The sequence below is a fragment of the Anolis carolinensis genome, chromosome 1 (genome assembly GCF_035594765.1).
Source record: "Anolis carolinensis isolate JA03-04 chromosome 1, rAnoCar3.1.pri, whole genome shotgun sequence".
NCBI lineage: Eukaryota > Metazoa > Chordata > Lepidosauria > Squamata > Dactyloidae > Anolis > Anolis carolinensis.
This window is the reverse complement of record NC_085841.1, coordinates 189,666,494-189,681,498: the sequence shown is the minus strand read 5'-3', so window position 1 is coordinate 189,681,498 and position 15,005 is coordinate 189,666,494. Positions and strand designations below refer to the sequence as shown.

The 15,005-nt window shown below is 37.8% G+C and overlaps 1 protein-coding gene across 3 annotated transcripts in view; it reads right to left on the bottom strand.

Annotated features, from left to right (window-relative positions):
* satb2 (SATB homeobox 2) overlaps positions 1-15,005 on the bottom strand; it is a 188,419-nt gene that overhangs the window by 126,859 nt on the left and 46,555 nt on the right. For all 3 annotated transcript variants that reach the window (XM_062962674.1, XM_003226080.4, XM_062962679.1), the window contains exon 3: positions 9,007-9,183. In XM_062962674.1, coding sequence (XP_062818744.1) covers positions 9,007-9,183 — 177 coding nt within the window. The remainder of the gene's footprint in view (positions 1-9,006; positions 9,184-15,005) is intronic.

The window sequence follows — 15,005 nt, the reverse complement described above, 5'->3', positions numbered from 1 at the left end:
CTTTTCACAATTTCATGTTATTGTCCATTCCCAATATTTATCATTTTCACCCTCTTGTGCCTTCCCTTCATGAATAGGGAAAACAACTTTTTTCATTTTGTCTTCCTCCAAGCAAATACTGAACAGATTGTTGGGAACATACAAATTCTACACCAAATATTTCTCAGTTCCAACACTGCAGTGTTAATCAATTAAAAGGTGGATAATTAATTGCACATTTTGAATGGATTGTTTAAATAAACACATTTTGTCTCCTCAATTAATGTTTTGCTATTTGTGGGAGATGAATAGTTTCTCTTAAGTGACAGACAATGTACTTTTTAATAAGCAAAACTCACACCCATTACTGTCTTTCAGCTTTTCCTTTTTTAACAGTTTTGGGACAATAGAATTTTTATTTTAGTAACCCATCCAAATGAGCTGAAAATTCAGTATTATGGAAAGTGTCTATAAACATGGAATATGGGCACCAGCACCCATATCCTAACAAGCGGCATTTCTGTGGAAGAGGTTTTGTGAGAGTGCTTTTTCAATGTCCATTTATGTTGTTTATATTTCTCTCCACTTGGCTTGCATTACAGCCAGATGCATCAGTATGGCATATGTGTTCATTTTACACAAGTGGTGAAGGGCCATTAGATCATGAGAGGAATGCATGTGGTCCAGATGCTTCTGAATGTCAGCACACATGAACCATAGACAGCACAGCCAACAGTGAAGAATGATAGGCTTTCTAAATCAGTAACATTTGCCCTTCTCTATTTTAGACAATAATATTTATTTCTGAGGTTTATGTTATTTCCATATTAGGTTTTAATTAGAGTTTTCACATTGTTCGTTATGATAATGTTATATTCTTTCTGAACAATAGATGACAGTGATTTGACAGTGAAAAATTTATATGTCAATGTCAAATCATTGCCCTCTCTTTTCCCCCCACATGTACATTGCCACTCTTGAAAGTTCACAAAATCCAACTTGTTCAGAAAAAACAGAACACTCTCATAATTTCTGCATACATAGATTTCTTTCTGTCTTTCTGTCTTGTTTTTCTTTCATCTTATTCCTTGCACAAGACCAGAAATTGGGTTCTTTTTCAGGACTACATCAGAGCAGCTTTTCTGACCTTTGAAGAGTTGTATGTTCGATATTAACTTAACAATGTCCCCTTACAGAAGGCATTTTCAAGTTTACACTTCCAGAGTATGCTGTCTGAATATTTTAAAGGCAATTTTAAAAGATCCCTATGGGACAACATTTTTGTGTCCACAGACTGGACCAAGTGGAAGATATTGAAAATTATGTTTTATACTGTCTTTTTTATAGTAACGCAAGATAGACAAATTCCTGAGCCAGATTCTGGTAAGATTCTTGGAGTCTGAATACAATAAGTGCATCAGCTACTTATTTGCAGGCACACTTCCATATATTATATGCATACTGCTATTTTTACTTTTTATCTCTTAAAATTAGAAAGAGTTGTGTTTCCTAAATCTTTGGCCAAATTGAAATTTTTAATATGTAAACTTACATCATGTATTATGGCAACTATTTTATAATTTGTATATCTTATTTTTAACAAATAAGTATTTCTCATTTATATTTTACAAGTTTAAACTTGCTTACTTATGCATGGTGTTTTCAGATCTATTACTCCCCTATATACTTTAGGGCACAAGCAGGTTTTCCTATTAGCATCAGTTTAACAACACGTCCATTTTTTTTAATGTATTTTAAGTTGCACTAAAATATGTTTAGGATTAATATGTTTTTGTTTTCAATTTACATATTCATAAAAAACTGTGAAACAAATCTATATACATGTATATGTGCATGAACCAAAACAATACTTCCTAACATCTATACAGTATTTGTATTTGGTTGTACTCTCTCCTCCTCCCACCCTCCCAATTTGGTGACTTCCTGTCCCTTGGATTGGAGACATTCATTTATAATTTCATTCTTCCTTCTCTGGACCGCCAAGCACCTCACTGCTGCTCACAGGCCTGCAAGGCCACCTGTAGGAGGCTACTGTCCCACTCCACTAAGGCTTTGAGCAGTAGAAACGTGCTTGGCAGGTTTCGGATCCTACCTTTGCCCCTTCTCATCTGCCTCCTCATCCTCCTCCGGCGGGGCCTCCTTTTGTTTATCCCGAGGCCAGGAAGAGGAAAAGCAGGAGGGCCACTGCCAGTTCTGAGGCAAGCATGCCTTGTCCCATGGCAGGGAGCGACAAGGCATGGCTCCCTCTGCAGGGAGCAAGAAAGAGGAGAGTACCACCCGATAGTTAACTCCTGACTGTGCGCCATTTAGAATCATAAATACAGATTTAATTAATCACACTTAACACCCACAAACATTTTTTTCTATAGCGTATGTATATATATATAGATAGATCGAGAGAGAGAGAGAGAGAGAGAGAGAGAGCGAGAGAGAGAGGTTGGAGTTATACTTGGAGTTATACTTAAACATGTATTTGTTCCAACTTATAAATTCAAATGAATAACAAACTTACAGAACCTATCTTGTTCATAACTTAGGATCTGCCTGTAAATACATATGGTAGACCTCACCATAAAATGTGGGATATCTGTTCATAGTTCTGCATATTTTTAAAGTCACTCAAGAGTGGTTAAAAGCTTTGGGGTTAATACCAAACAGATTCTGGGTCAAGCCAGATACAAAATATCCAAACATCTCAAAAAAAGCCATTTAAATTACTTATGCAGCTACTGTATCCTAAAGATAAAAAGACAATGACCAATTTGAAACAATCTCTTTTTCCTTAATGCAGCCTCCACACATTTCCACAAGTGAAATACTCAGCTAATGCTGATCAGTAAATTGATGTGCATACTTCCATGAAAACACCTCTTCTTAGGATATCCTTCCCTTTGTAGATGCCAAGAATAATGCCTTGGTTGCTTAATTCAGAATGTTCCACATGTTAGCTCACAACATGTTGAGCAACTGTGTTAACCAAGATGGATAGTGCTGTCAAAGAGGAAGCTGGTTCACCATGACAGAAACAGTGCCAAACAGTAACCTTTACATCAGCAAGAAATGTTCTTAAAATGGCATGAAGAAGTTATTTAAAACACTTTTTGAAGTTTTTATGTTTGGTAAGTTAGTGCAGTTTTGCTGGGTTCTATTGTTATGTGTATTTTATTTCTAATCACAAGCTTAAAACTCCTCTCAAACTGGACAAAGGAGATCCTCTGATTAAAATCCCTTAAAATCTGCCTTATTAGTAGTCTATTTTCCAAGTTCGTTTGATTTTTATTACAGCCAAATGTATTATATGTAAAAAATAATAATTGCTCATCTACGGTAGAAAAGCACAGACTCAAAAACTCAGTTGATCTGCAATACAATTTAAACACTTATTTCAAAGCAAATATGCTTAGAAATAGTAAAGGTAAAGGTTTCCCCTGACGTTAAGTCCAGTCATGTCTGACTCTGGGGGTTGGTGCTCATCTCCATTTCTAAGCCGAAGAGCCGGCGTTGTCCGTAGACACCTCCAAGGTCATGTGGCTGGCATGACTGGATGGAGCGCGGTTACTTACTTAGCTTAGAAGTACAACCTTAAATTAATTTAACTATGCAAACCATCTCAATTCATTGATCAAAGACAATTAAGACAAGAAAATTTTCCTTAATCTAGTAAAAATAATTCAGTTCCATCCAAAGTATTTACTAACATGCAAGAATGTATCATTTGAAGCATTTATCCCATTGTGAGGGAGTTAGTGTTACTGATTAATTATTGAGATTAACTGATTTTTAAGTGTGCATGACATAAAAGGTGACTTGATTGTCAGGTAGCAGACTTATAAAATACTAGCTGTGCCTAGCCACACATTGCTGTGGCTTATGAGAATCATTTGTTGGCCAAGTGGAATAGCAGTGAATAGACTTGCAGCCTCAAAGCCTGTCTGTTTTCTTTGGCGGGGGGAGCTGGAATACAAAGGAATTGGCTTGCTGCTTGGAAGGCTGGCCACTTGCGTTCTAGGGCAATGGTGTTTTGGGCTGCTAGAATTGCAATGAATAGCTTCACTATTTCAAAGCTTGGCTGCTTGCTACCTAGGGGAATCTTTGGTTAGTCAGCTTCAATAGTACAGAGTGGTATTGCTGCTTCTAAGCCTGACCACCTTCTACCAAGGTTAATCCTTTGTTGGTCTGGTTGAATTGCACTGAATAGCCTTGCAGCTTCAATGCCTGGCTGTGTTATAGCTAGGGGGATCCTTGTTTGGCAAGCTGAAGTAGCACTCTCAATCAGAGAGCTGCTTTGAAGCCTGGCTACTTGCTTTGTAGGGGAATCATTGTTTGGCCAGCTTGAATTGCACTGAATAGTCTTGCTGCTTGCACGTCTGGCTGCTTTCTACCTTGTGGAATCCTTGATTGGCCAGGCTGAATAGCAATAGTTTTGGGGAGGCAAGTATGAATGCTGCAATTAGTCACCTTGATTAGCATTTAATTGCCTTGCAGCTTCAAAGCCTGGATACCTCCTTTCTTGGGAGGTGTTAGCTGGCTCTGGCTTTTTCCTGTCTGGAATTTCACTGTTTTCAGAGTGTTGTTCTTTATTTACTGTCCTGATTTTAGAAATTATATTGTTCTGTATTATTATACCACAGTAATTATTATATATTATATTTATAATCTTCTATTATCTGTTTAGAAGTGGATTATATGAGGCCCCTTCTACACAGCTGTATAAAATCCACAATGAGCTAGGTTATATGGCAGTGTGGACTCAAGATAATCCAGTTCAAAGCAGATACTGTGGATTATGTGCTTTGGCATTCTGGGTTATATAGCTGTGTGGGAGGGACTTGAGTCTACACTGCCATATAATCCAGTTCAAATCAGATAATGTGTATTTTATAGGCAGTGTGGATGAGGCCGAAGTGCCCTGGGTGCCATTTTGGCTGAGGGAACTGCTAAGATATGAAGCAGGCGGGGCCTAAAGGGGGCGGGGCCTACCTTACTGAGCCTTTTCTAAAGGGGGAAAACAACTCTTTCTCATCTTCTAATTTGGGCTTTATTTTTCTAGGTTTTTTGTTTGAAAGACATAGACTGGATGACTCTGTCTTTTGTGGCCAAATTGGGTGTGATTTGGTTCAGTGGTTTTGTTATTTACTCCATAGTAAAACGGCACATAACATTTATATATATATACTAGCTGTGCCCGGCCACGCGTTGCTGTGGCGAAGAATGGTGGTATGGGAAATAAAGTATTGAGGAATTGGTGGTAGTTAAGGTAAACGTTTTCCCCTGACGTTAAGTCCAGTCATGTCTGATTCTGAGGGTTGGTGCTCATCTCCATTTCTAAGCCGAAGAGCCGGCATTGTCTGTAGACTCCTCCAAGGTCATGTGGGATGACTGCATGGAGCGGCGTTACCTTCCCACCGGAGCAGTACCTATTGATGCACTCACATTTACATGTTTTTGAACTTCTGGGTTGGCAGAAGCTGGGGCTAACAGTGGGGGCTCTCTCCGCTCCCCCAATTCAAACCTGCGGCCTTTCGGTCCAGAAGTTCAGCAGCTCAGCGCTTTAACATGCTGTGCCATCAGGGGATATTATTTCCTAAAGGTTGTGAATATACAATATTTCTGATTGTTTTTTGGGGTTTTTTTGTCTGTTGGAAGCAAGTATGAATGCTGCAGTTAGGAAAAATGATTAGGATGTAATGGCCTTGCAGATTTAAAGCCTAGCTGTTTCCTCCCTGAGTGATTTTTTGGTTGGGAGGTGTTAGCTGGCCCTGATTCTTTCCTGTCTGGAATTGCCTTGTTTTCAGAGTGGTGTTGTTTGCGATATTTTATGTGCTTCTACTGTCTGTGGCCCTGAGAAAACAGAGGATTGGCCAGACTTTGATGATGGGAATACTTTGTTGGGAGGTGTTAGCTGGCCCTGATTGTTTTCTGTGTGGAATTCCCCTATTTTCAGAGTGTTGTTCTTTATTTAGTGTTCTGATTTTAGAGATTGTATTGTTCTGTTTTATTATACCACATTAATTTTTATATATTCTGATTTTAGTGTTTTTGAATACTTGGAGCCAGATTGTATTCATTTTCACGGTTGACCGCAACACAATAATAATAATAATAATTATTATAATAATAGTAGTAGTAGTAATGATAGTAATGATAGTAATAATAATGACTTTGGTAACACATAGTGCTTCACTGCCTTCTCAGCTTCCTTTCTGGAAGAATCCTTTCTTGGGAGGTGTTAGCTGGCCCTGATTGTTTCCTTTGTGGATTTTCCAATTTCCTTGCTTTATTTACTTTCTTTATTCCTTTATTACTGTCCTGGTTTAGAGATTATATTGTTCTGCATTATTCTATCCTAGAAATTATTTCATATCAAAGTAGAATCTCACTTATCCAACATTCGCTTATACAATGTTCTGGATTATCCAACGCAGTCTGCCTTTTCATAATCAATGTTTTTGTAGTCAGTGTTTTAAATTCATTGTGATATTTTACTGGTAAATTTGTAAATACAGTACAGTAAAGTCTTACTTATCCAACATAAGTGGGCTGGCAAAATGTTGGATAAGCAAATATGTTGGATAATAAGGAGACGTTAAGGAAAAGCCTATTAAATATCAAATTAGGTTATGATTTTACAAATGAAACACCAAAACATCATGTTAGACAACAAATTTGGCAGAAAAAGTAGTCCAATACGCAGTAATGCTATGTAGTAATTACTGTATTTATTAATTTAGCACAAAAATATCACGATATATTGAAAACATTGACTACAAAAATGCGTTGGATAATCCAGAATGTTGGATAAGCGAGACTCTACTGTAATTACTACATAGCATTACTGCGCGTGGAACTACCTTTTCTGTCAAATTTGTTGTATAATATGATGTTTTGGTGCTTAATTTGTATAATGATTACCTAATTTGATGTTTAATCAGCTTTTCCTGAATCCCTTATTATCCAATATATTTACTTATCCTGCTGGCCTGTTTATGTTGGATAAGTGAGAGTCTACTGTATATTGATAATCTTATATTATCTGCTTAGAATTGGATTATATGAGGCTCCTTCTTCACAGCTGTATAAAATGCACACTGAAGTGGATTATATGTCAGTGTGGAGTCAAGATAATCCAGTGCAAAGCAGATAATATAAGATTATAAATGGGTTATATAGCTGTGTGGAAGGGCCTTGAGTCTACACTGCCGTATAATCCAGTGCAAATTAGATAATCTGTGGAAGAAGCCTCAGTGAGGCCTAAATTTTCCTGTCCCCTAACTGAAACCTGGCTGTCCCTTGGTTGCTAGGCAACGAAGTGGGCAGAGATTAGCCCTCTAAACTGGCAGCAATTGGATAAAAACAATTATTGCTCTCCCTCTAATTAGGACTTTATTTTTCTTTTCTTTTTGTTGTATCAACCCTGAGGCATGTGTGATGGGTTGTGTTGTCAAATTTCGAGGTTGGGGGGCCTGTAGTTTTGTTGCTTTGTCCGCTGCCCTGATGCCATCACTCTTTTATATATATAGACTAGCTGTGCCCGGCCACGTGTTGCTGTGGCAAAGTATGGTGGTATGGGAAATAACGTATTGAGGAATTTGTGGTAGTTAAGGTAAAGGGTAAAGGTTTTCCCCTGACATTAAGTCCAGTCGTGTCTGCTCTGGGGGTTGGTGCTCATCTTGAGTCTACACTGCCATATAATCCAGTTGAAATCAGATAATCTGTATTTTATAGGCAGTGTGGAAGAGGCCTGATTGAAGTGGCCCTGGGCTGAGTGGGTTGCTAGGAGACCAAGTGGGTGGAGCTTAGCCTTCTAACTGACAGCAGACCAAGTGGGTGGAGCTTAGCCTTCTAACTGGCAGCAATTGGATAAAAACAATTATTCCTCTCCCTCTAATTAGGACTTTATATTTCTTTTCTTTTTGTTGTATGAATGTAGAGGCATGGATGAGGGGTTGTGCTGCCAAGTTTAGTGTTTCTGGGATGTGTAGTTTTGTTGTTTTGTCCTAGGCCGAAATTTCATTACCCTTTTATATATATAGAAAGATGTTATTTTAAAAATAATTAGGAAACTTCAGCTTGAAAGCAAAATTTGCTATCTTCCTCCACAATCTCAGTGTTTCCTAAGGATGTGTCCTCCTACACATGGAGGCTCCATCAAAAACCAAAGAAAGGATGCATCTTGCTGTTTTTCTCATGCCAATTCAATCCACAATTAAGTGAACTGGTTCAAACTAAAATGACAATCAGCTACAATTTCTTTAACTGGATAACAGCCTTTATTGAAGAGGCAACTAACTTGCAAGAGAATGTTCAGCTTTACAAAAAAAAAATACTGATTACTCTCCAATTAGGCATATATATTTAAAACAAAAAGCTGCCCAGTCTGTATAACACCCATGTTTCAAAACATTCATTAGACATCACAATTCATGTATTCAGTTCTGGACTGCTAGTTAAAAAGTTAGAGTTTTAACATTGATCCTTTTTCCTTTTGGAGCAGCTACTCAAAGTTGGCATTCTTACGGTCTTAACCCTCTTCAAGGTAATTTCACTTAATTTTGAATAATTTGCCACAACAAGTAGGGATACAATTACAGTGGATATAAATGTAGCATTCTTCTGGTAAAAGAAATGAATACTGCTACATAGTATTATATTTATCATAAACACCTGATAGTGTATCATAGTGTTAAAATACTATTTTTTTAGCTTTTCCCATATGCTTTGGTCAAATGCACGTGCAAACACATTCTATGTCCTTCCCCTCTGAGGCTGATATTGTAACCCAAGCTGCAAATGGATAGTTTTTCACAATATGAAATCTGAATGGAAATAGATTTACTCAAAACAAAACTAAATGTGCAGATTTAATGTTGCAGCAAGATACCTTGAACAAGGATTAATTGTTTTTAAATATACTATTGGCTTTTGTATTACCTTCAGAATGAGAACAGAGATCATGGAAGAACTTGCGTGGTAGCAAACACACTATCATAAGTTTTAATGAAGTACCTTGTGCCTGTGCCGCAGAGCTGTGAGAATATCCAAGAGCCAGGAGTGCAGTTTCCACCAGCTGACTAAAAAGCACATCTTTGCGAACCAGAACAAACTCTGCGTGTTCTTCTCGATTATCATATTCAAGAGAAGTGTCCAGTTGCTCCACCACACAAAAGACAGGGATCATCAAGCCTGGAGAGAGAGAGATTGTTGCATGCACAATTAGAAAACAAAATAATAATTTCTGGCTCAGACTAAGATATAGCTAAAACATACAGTTTCTGGCAAAAGACAATTAAATGTAATTGGGAAGTCCAAGAGGGGCTGAATGCTCTTTCCCACACTCCAATAGTAACTACTATACATTTGTGTATGTAAGTATCTTCAAGTTGCCTGCCTATGTGTGGTGCTCCCATGAATTTCATTGAATTTTCTTAGGCAAGGAATACTTAAGAGATAGCTTAGCCATTTTCTTTCTCTGAAATATAGCCTGTAGCACCTGGTATTCATTGATGGTTTTCCATCCAGCTACAAACTAAGGCGGACCTGGCTTAGCTTCAAAGTACCCATAGATATATTGCCTTTGAATGTGAATATTCCACTTAGCAAAGAGAACAAGATCCTATTTGACTATTCAGAATCCATGGAGAGTAAACCTATGAGGAAATTGAGGGCCCTTCTACACTTACCTAAAACCCAGGAGGAAGCAAGTTAAAATAAACCTGCTTCCTCCTGGGTTTGAGGGCCCTTCCACACAGCTGAAAAATATCTCACATTACCTGCTATGAACTGGAATATACAGTGTGGACTCAGATAACCCAGTTCAAAGAAGATATTGTGGTATTTTCTGCCTTGATATTCAGGGTTATATGGCTGTGTGGAAGGGCCCTAAGTCCCTACCACCTCCCACAACTCCTGGGCTTTCCTCACTCCCACTTCCTGAAGTTTGGAGAGAGGAATGGGGGGCTAGGGAGGAGGGGCTGGTTCCCTCTAACTCCTTTGGGCTCCAGGAGCCCAAAGAACTGGGATGGCAATGGGGATTGACCCCTGGAAGTAAATCCTCACAGGTCCAGCATCTCAACAGACCCGGACGTTTCAGTAAAGTCTGGATCTGCTGAAGTGTTTTATTAATCCAAAGTAAAGTGGGAAAATCCAGTTTACTTTGACTTAATCCAAGTTTACCTGAGGCATCATTTAGACTTGAGTTCTGGGCCTGGGTAAAAGGTAAAGGTAAAAGTTTTCCCCTGACATTAAACTCAGTCATGTCCGATTCTGGGGGTTGGTGTTCATCTTTATTTCTAAGCCGAAGAGCCAGCATTATCTGTAGACACCTCCAAGGTCATGATTGCATGGAGTGCCGTTACCTTCCCGCAGAAGCGGTACCTATTGATCCACTCACATTTGCATGTTTTCAAAGTGCTAGGTGGGCAGAAGCTGGGGCTAATATTGGGAGTTCACTTCACTCCCTGGATTTGAACCACCAACCTTTCGGTCAGCAAGTTCAGCAGCTCAACAGTTTAGCCCACTGCACCACTGAGGGCTTGTGTAGAAGAGCCTAAAACACTAGACCCATTCCCTCCACATGCATTGCCATCTCTCTCTACAAGTGGACTTATCTTCTAAAGTCAAGTGTCTCTTTCCTCTGTAAAGTCATTCCACACAATTGAGAACACTTATTTTCCAGCTTTCCAAACTGCACCGAGATCCTGCATTGATAAAGAAACCTCTCTTTTTCAGAAACAGAGAGACTGACAGGAAAGTGTGAGGAGGTGGGGTTAGCTCATTCTCCCTCATCCCATTTTTACCTTACTGGGATTCAGAACATCCAATAAGTCTGTCTAACTTTTTCCAAGATGGTTTTCCCCCCTAATATCCATCTAACATACTGGCCACAATTAATTGTAACTTAATTAAAATATTTCTATCCTGCCTCGCATTCAAGGACTTCCACAGCTAACATTTTTGAACAAATATGTTAACGTACAAGGAATGAAACCATAATAAAGCTGTTTCAATCAACAAATAGCAATAAAGGTAAATGCCTTTTTTAAAAAAAACTACTTAAAAAAATCAAACCTCCAACTGTTATTTAAATGTCATGTGGTAAAGTATGTGAAAAAGTGATGAGGCAGGAAGTTTTTAAAAACAAGGTGTTACAAAAGAGAATGCCATAATTTGAATTACACCTCAAAATGGTAGGAAACTCTAAGATGTCTCTCCAGGGGAGATGTGATTAGTCAAACAATCACAACTAGGAGTATATGATCTTTCAAGAACCTGGAGCTCAGGTTTATTGCCACAGAATAGCTGCATGTTGTGGAAGAGGACTTGTTTTTCTATCCTCTATCCAAAGCACTTCTACAGGAGTCATTAAGGATTAATAAACAGATTATGAAATGGGCTTTCAAAGGCAGTTATATCATTGTGAGTCATTTAACATAAATCAAACATATTACAATCAATATTGGTTTACCCTACCACCAACTTGCTAAGACCAAATTACTATAAATCAAATATATTGTCCATTATATTTATTGTATTTAATTGTGTAAAGTGCTTTCCAAGCCTGTAAATTTCACTCTCAGAAGACTCTAGTTAAACATATCACTAATTCTTTTACATATACGGACTACAGATTAGAAAATACAACTAATTATGGTAACCACTGATATTTCTTCTTTACATTCAACTTGAATCCACTTCTCACCCCACCTCAACATCCCCCCCAAAAAAATTTAGTGTAGCTGTCAGCACTTGATATTCACAACACCTCACAGCTGTGATGCAAATTCTAGCCATCTGACAACAGCAACAAATACACACTTTTAGCTTTTACCATGATCCTACCGTGTTTCCCCAAAAATAAGACAGTGTCTTTTATTAATTGTTGCTCCCAAAGATGTGCTAGGTCTTATTTTCAGGGGATGTCTTATTTTTCCATGAAGAAGAATTCACATTTATTGTTGAACCAAAAATGAACATTTATTATATACTGTACAGCAGATGTCATCTCAAACCAGCATAACCAGACAAACTGTAAATCCTATCAAGAATTTCTTGTTACTATAATTATTTCCATGTACAACAATTCTATGGTACATATATTTGCCAATCCTACAAGCTCTGGTGTTTTGTTTGTTGGGCATGCTTCCAAACAAAATCTTTGCTAGGTCTTACTTTCAGGGGAGTCCTTATATTTAGCAATTCAGCAAAACCACTACTAGGTCTTATTTTCTGGGGAGTCTTATTTTAGGGGAAACAGGGTATATAACATTACTTCAAGACAGACCTGCACAACGTGTGACTCCCAAAGTGCTTCTGTGTAGCCTGCGGAAGGGGCTGAATTTCGCCTTCACAGGTTAGCCCTTTCTTTCCTGTCTTCCTGGTCAGGTAGGCAGGAAAAGGGCTGAACCATATAAGGGAAACCCAGCACCAGGCTCATGCCATTTCTATGGGAATGGCACAAGCATGGCGAATACTTGAGGAGGCAGGACTGTCACTTCTAGAGACGTGGGCACTTCGGCTGCCTTCCTGATCAGAGGGAGGTAGGAAAAAGGAGGGAGGTAGGGAGGGAAGGAGAAAAGAAAAAAAGGAGGGAGAAAGAAATGTAGGGAGGGTGAAAGAACAGCTTCTGGCCCATTGCTGCTGCAACAAAGTAAGTCTCGAGATATGAGCCTGCCAGTTCAGGATCATCTACTTCACTTAAACCTGAAGCCAGCCACTCTTGAGGAGAGATCACTATTAGTTGGCTCTTGGAGAATTCAGATTATTCAATTTATTTTACTTCCATGTATTTATCTGGAACAGCTTTGGCCCACTGAAGCCCACAAAAAGCAGGACAGGAGGACAGCACCAATACATTTGAATTCTTTCTCATCTTGCTGGATTTGAGTGCTCCTATGTAAGCCAGCAAACTTTTTTTCTAGTTCATAGCAAGCAGCCCATCTATATCTTAAAGTGCAGGAACCTTGCAAATTGTTTCTACCATGTTCAGTGAGAAATATAGGTGGCAAATAAGACCAATTTAGAACAAGGGGGCAAAAAAGGAGAGAATTAAAAATGAGAGTAGATAGTGGGCAAGACCACTCTTATCAGAGAAACAGAGAAAGTTAACAGAGAAAGAGCTAGAGCAGAGAGAGCAGATATATAGAAAAAATATTTGGCTAAACATGAAACATGGTAACATAAATGTCACAAAACATAAAAGTGGGTCTCGGAATAATTTGTGTACTGTCTTTCAAAATTACATGTATCATTATCATACTATTATTCTACTGCTCCTAGAATTTAACATTCTTCATATATATTCAAAAAAGCTCAAAATTAATTCACAGATGTCCAAAATTTATGTCTCAAAACATTACCCTCAAAGTTGTGCTCTATAAAACAGTTATATTTATATTTCAACACATTTCTACATTTTGGTTACCTTTCCTCAAGGGGGAACCTGCAAAATAATTGCCCTTGTCTTCCTGGATTTTAATGGCATGTTGAACATTATAATGGGTTTGCTAAATTAAAAATAGGCTCCTTACACATCTTCTATCATCTAATTCCTTATCATGCTAGTATCCACTGCAACAAAATGCATGTATATGTGTGTCTAAGGTTGGATCTACACTGCAATATGAAATCTAGATTATTCACACTGAAGTGGATTATATGGCAGTGTAGACTCATATATTCCAGTTCAAAGCAGATAAAGTGAATTATGTGCTTTGATAATATGGATTTTAAAGAATATATTAAGCAGGACAATAGAAAAATGCTTATTTGAGTGATGACATATTAGTAAGAGGAATAAGGAAAAAATAAAAATTGAGATGCATCAAGTACAAATCGCAAATAGAAGAGATTAGAAGTCAACAATTTTTATTTCTTTTTTCTGTTATTTTCTTTTTTTTTCTCTTTTCCCTCCTTTTTTCCTACTATCCTTGAATCTATATGTTCCCCCACTTTTATTGTAAAAATAGCTTTTCTATTTTATCTCTTTTTATTCCAAATAAAAATGAATTTTAAAAGATAATCTAGATTTTATGACAATGTAGATCACACCTAGGAAAAAGAGTAATTGGCTGATTAACCTCTAGTTTTAATTCTTCCCACTTGTTTGCAGAGTGTGATAAAACACAACCACAGAAAAGATTCCCTTGGGCCAATACCCCCAATGAGTGCATGCTTTTTGGAGGATGCTCCTATGCTAATTTGAAAGCATCCCAAGAGCATCCCATGCTCCCCAAGTAAAACATCATAGAGAAGCAGTTTGTGTGAAACAAAGGAAATCTAGAAATCTATTTTCTGTTGATAACTGGCTGAAAACCATAATTGGCATTTTAATGCTGGTTAACATAGTGCTTTTGATGCTGAGAAAGGGAATCTGTTCCAGTTCATTGTTCATTGATTTTGGCTGCATTTTTTTCTGCATATTTTCTAGCAATTTAGTATTTGTACTGTGATGCAATAAACAGCATTCCAACTGTGGCCTTGCTACAGATTTGTGTAAGAGCAAGAATTGGCAGCCCGCCCCCCCCCCCCCCCCAATTATCTTGTTATGCCCAAAATAGAATGTGTGTTCTATACAGAAGCCATATACTAGATCAACACTTTTACTGACCATTTCCACCACAACACCATGATCTTTATTAGACAGTCAACAACAGCATGTATGAAAAACTGGGGTATTTTTAAAAACTTGATTTGCATCATTTTACATTTGCTTACATGGAACCATATTTGCCTTTTTAATTGCCACCACACCCACCTGATCTCACAAGAAACAAAAATAACTAAACTAAAGCTACAATACTTAGGACAAATGAGGACAAAATGTGACTCATTAAAAAAACACTAATGCTAGGCAAAATGTTGTTTATGTAAGATACAGACAAAAACTCATACAGGCAGTCCCAAAGTTCCAAACAAGATAGGTTCTGTAGGTTTGTTCTTAAGTTGAATTTCTTTGAAAGTCGGAACAGGTAATTAAGTGTAACTGCAGCCAAAAAAAGTTTTTTAGT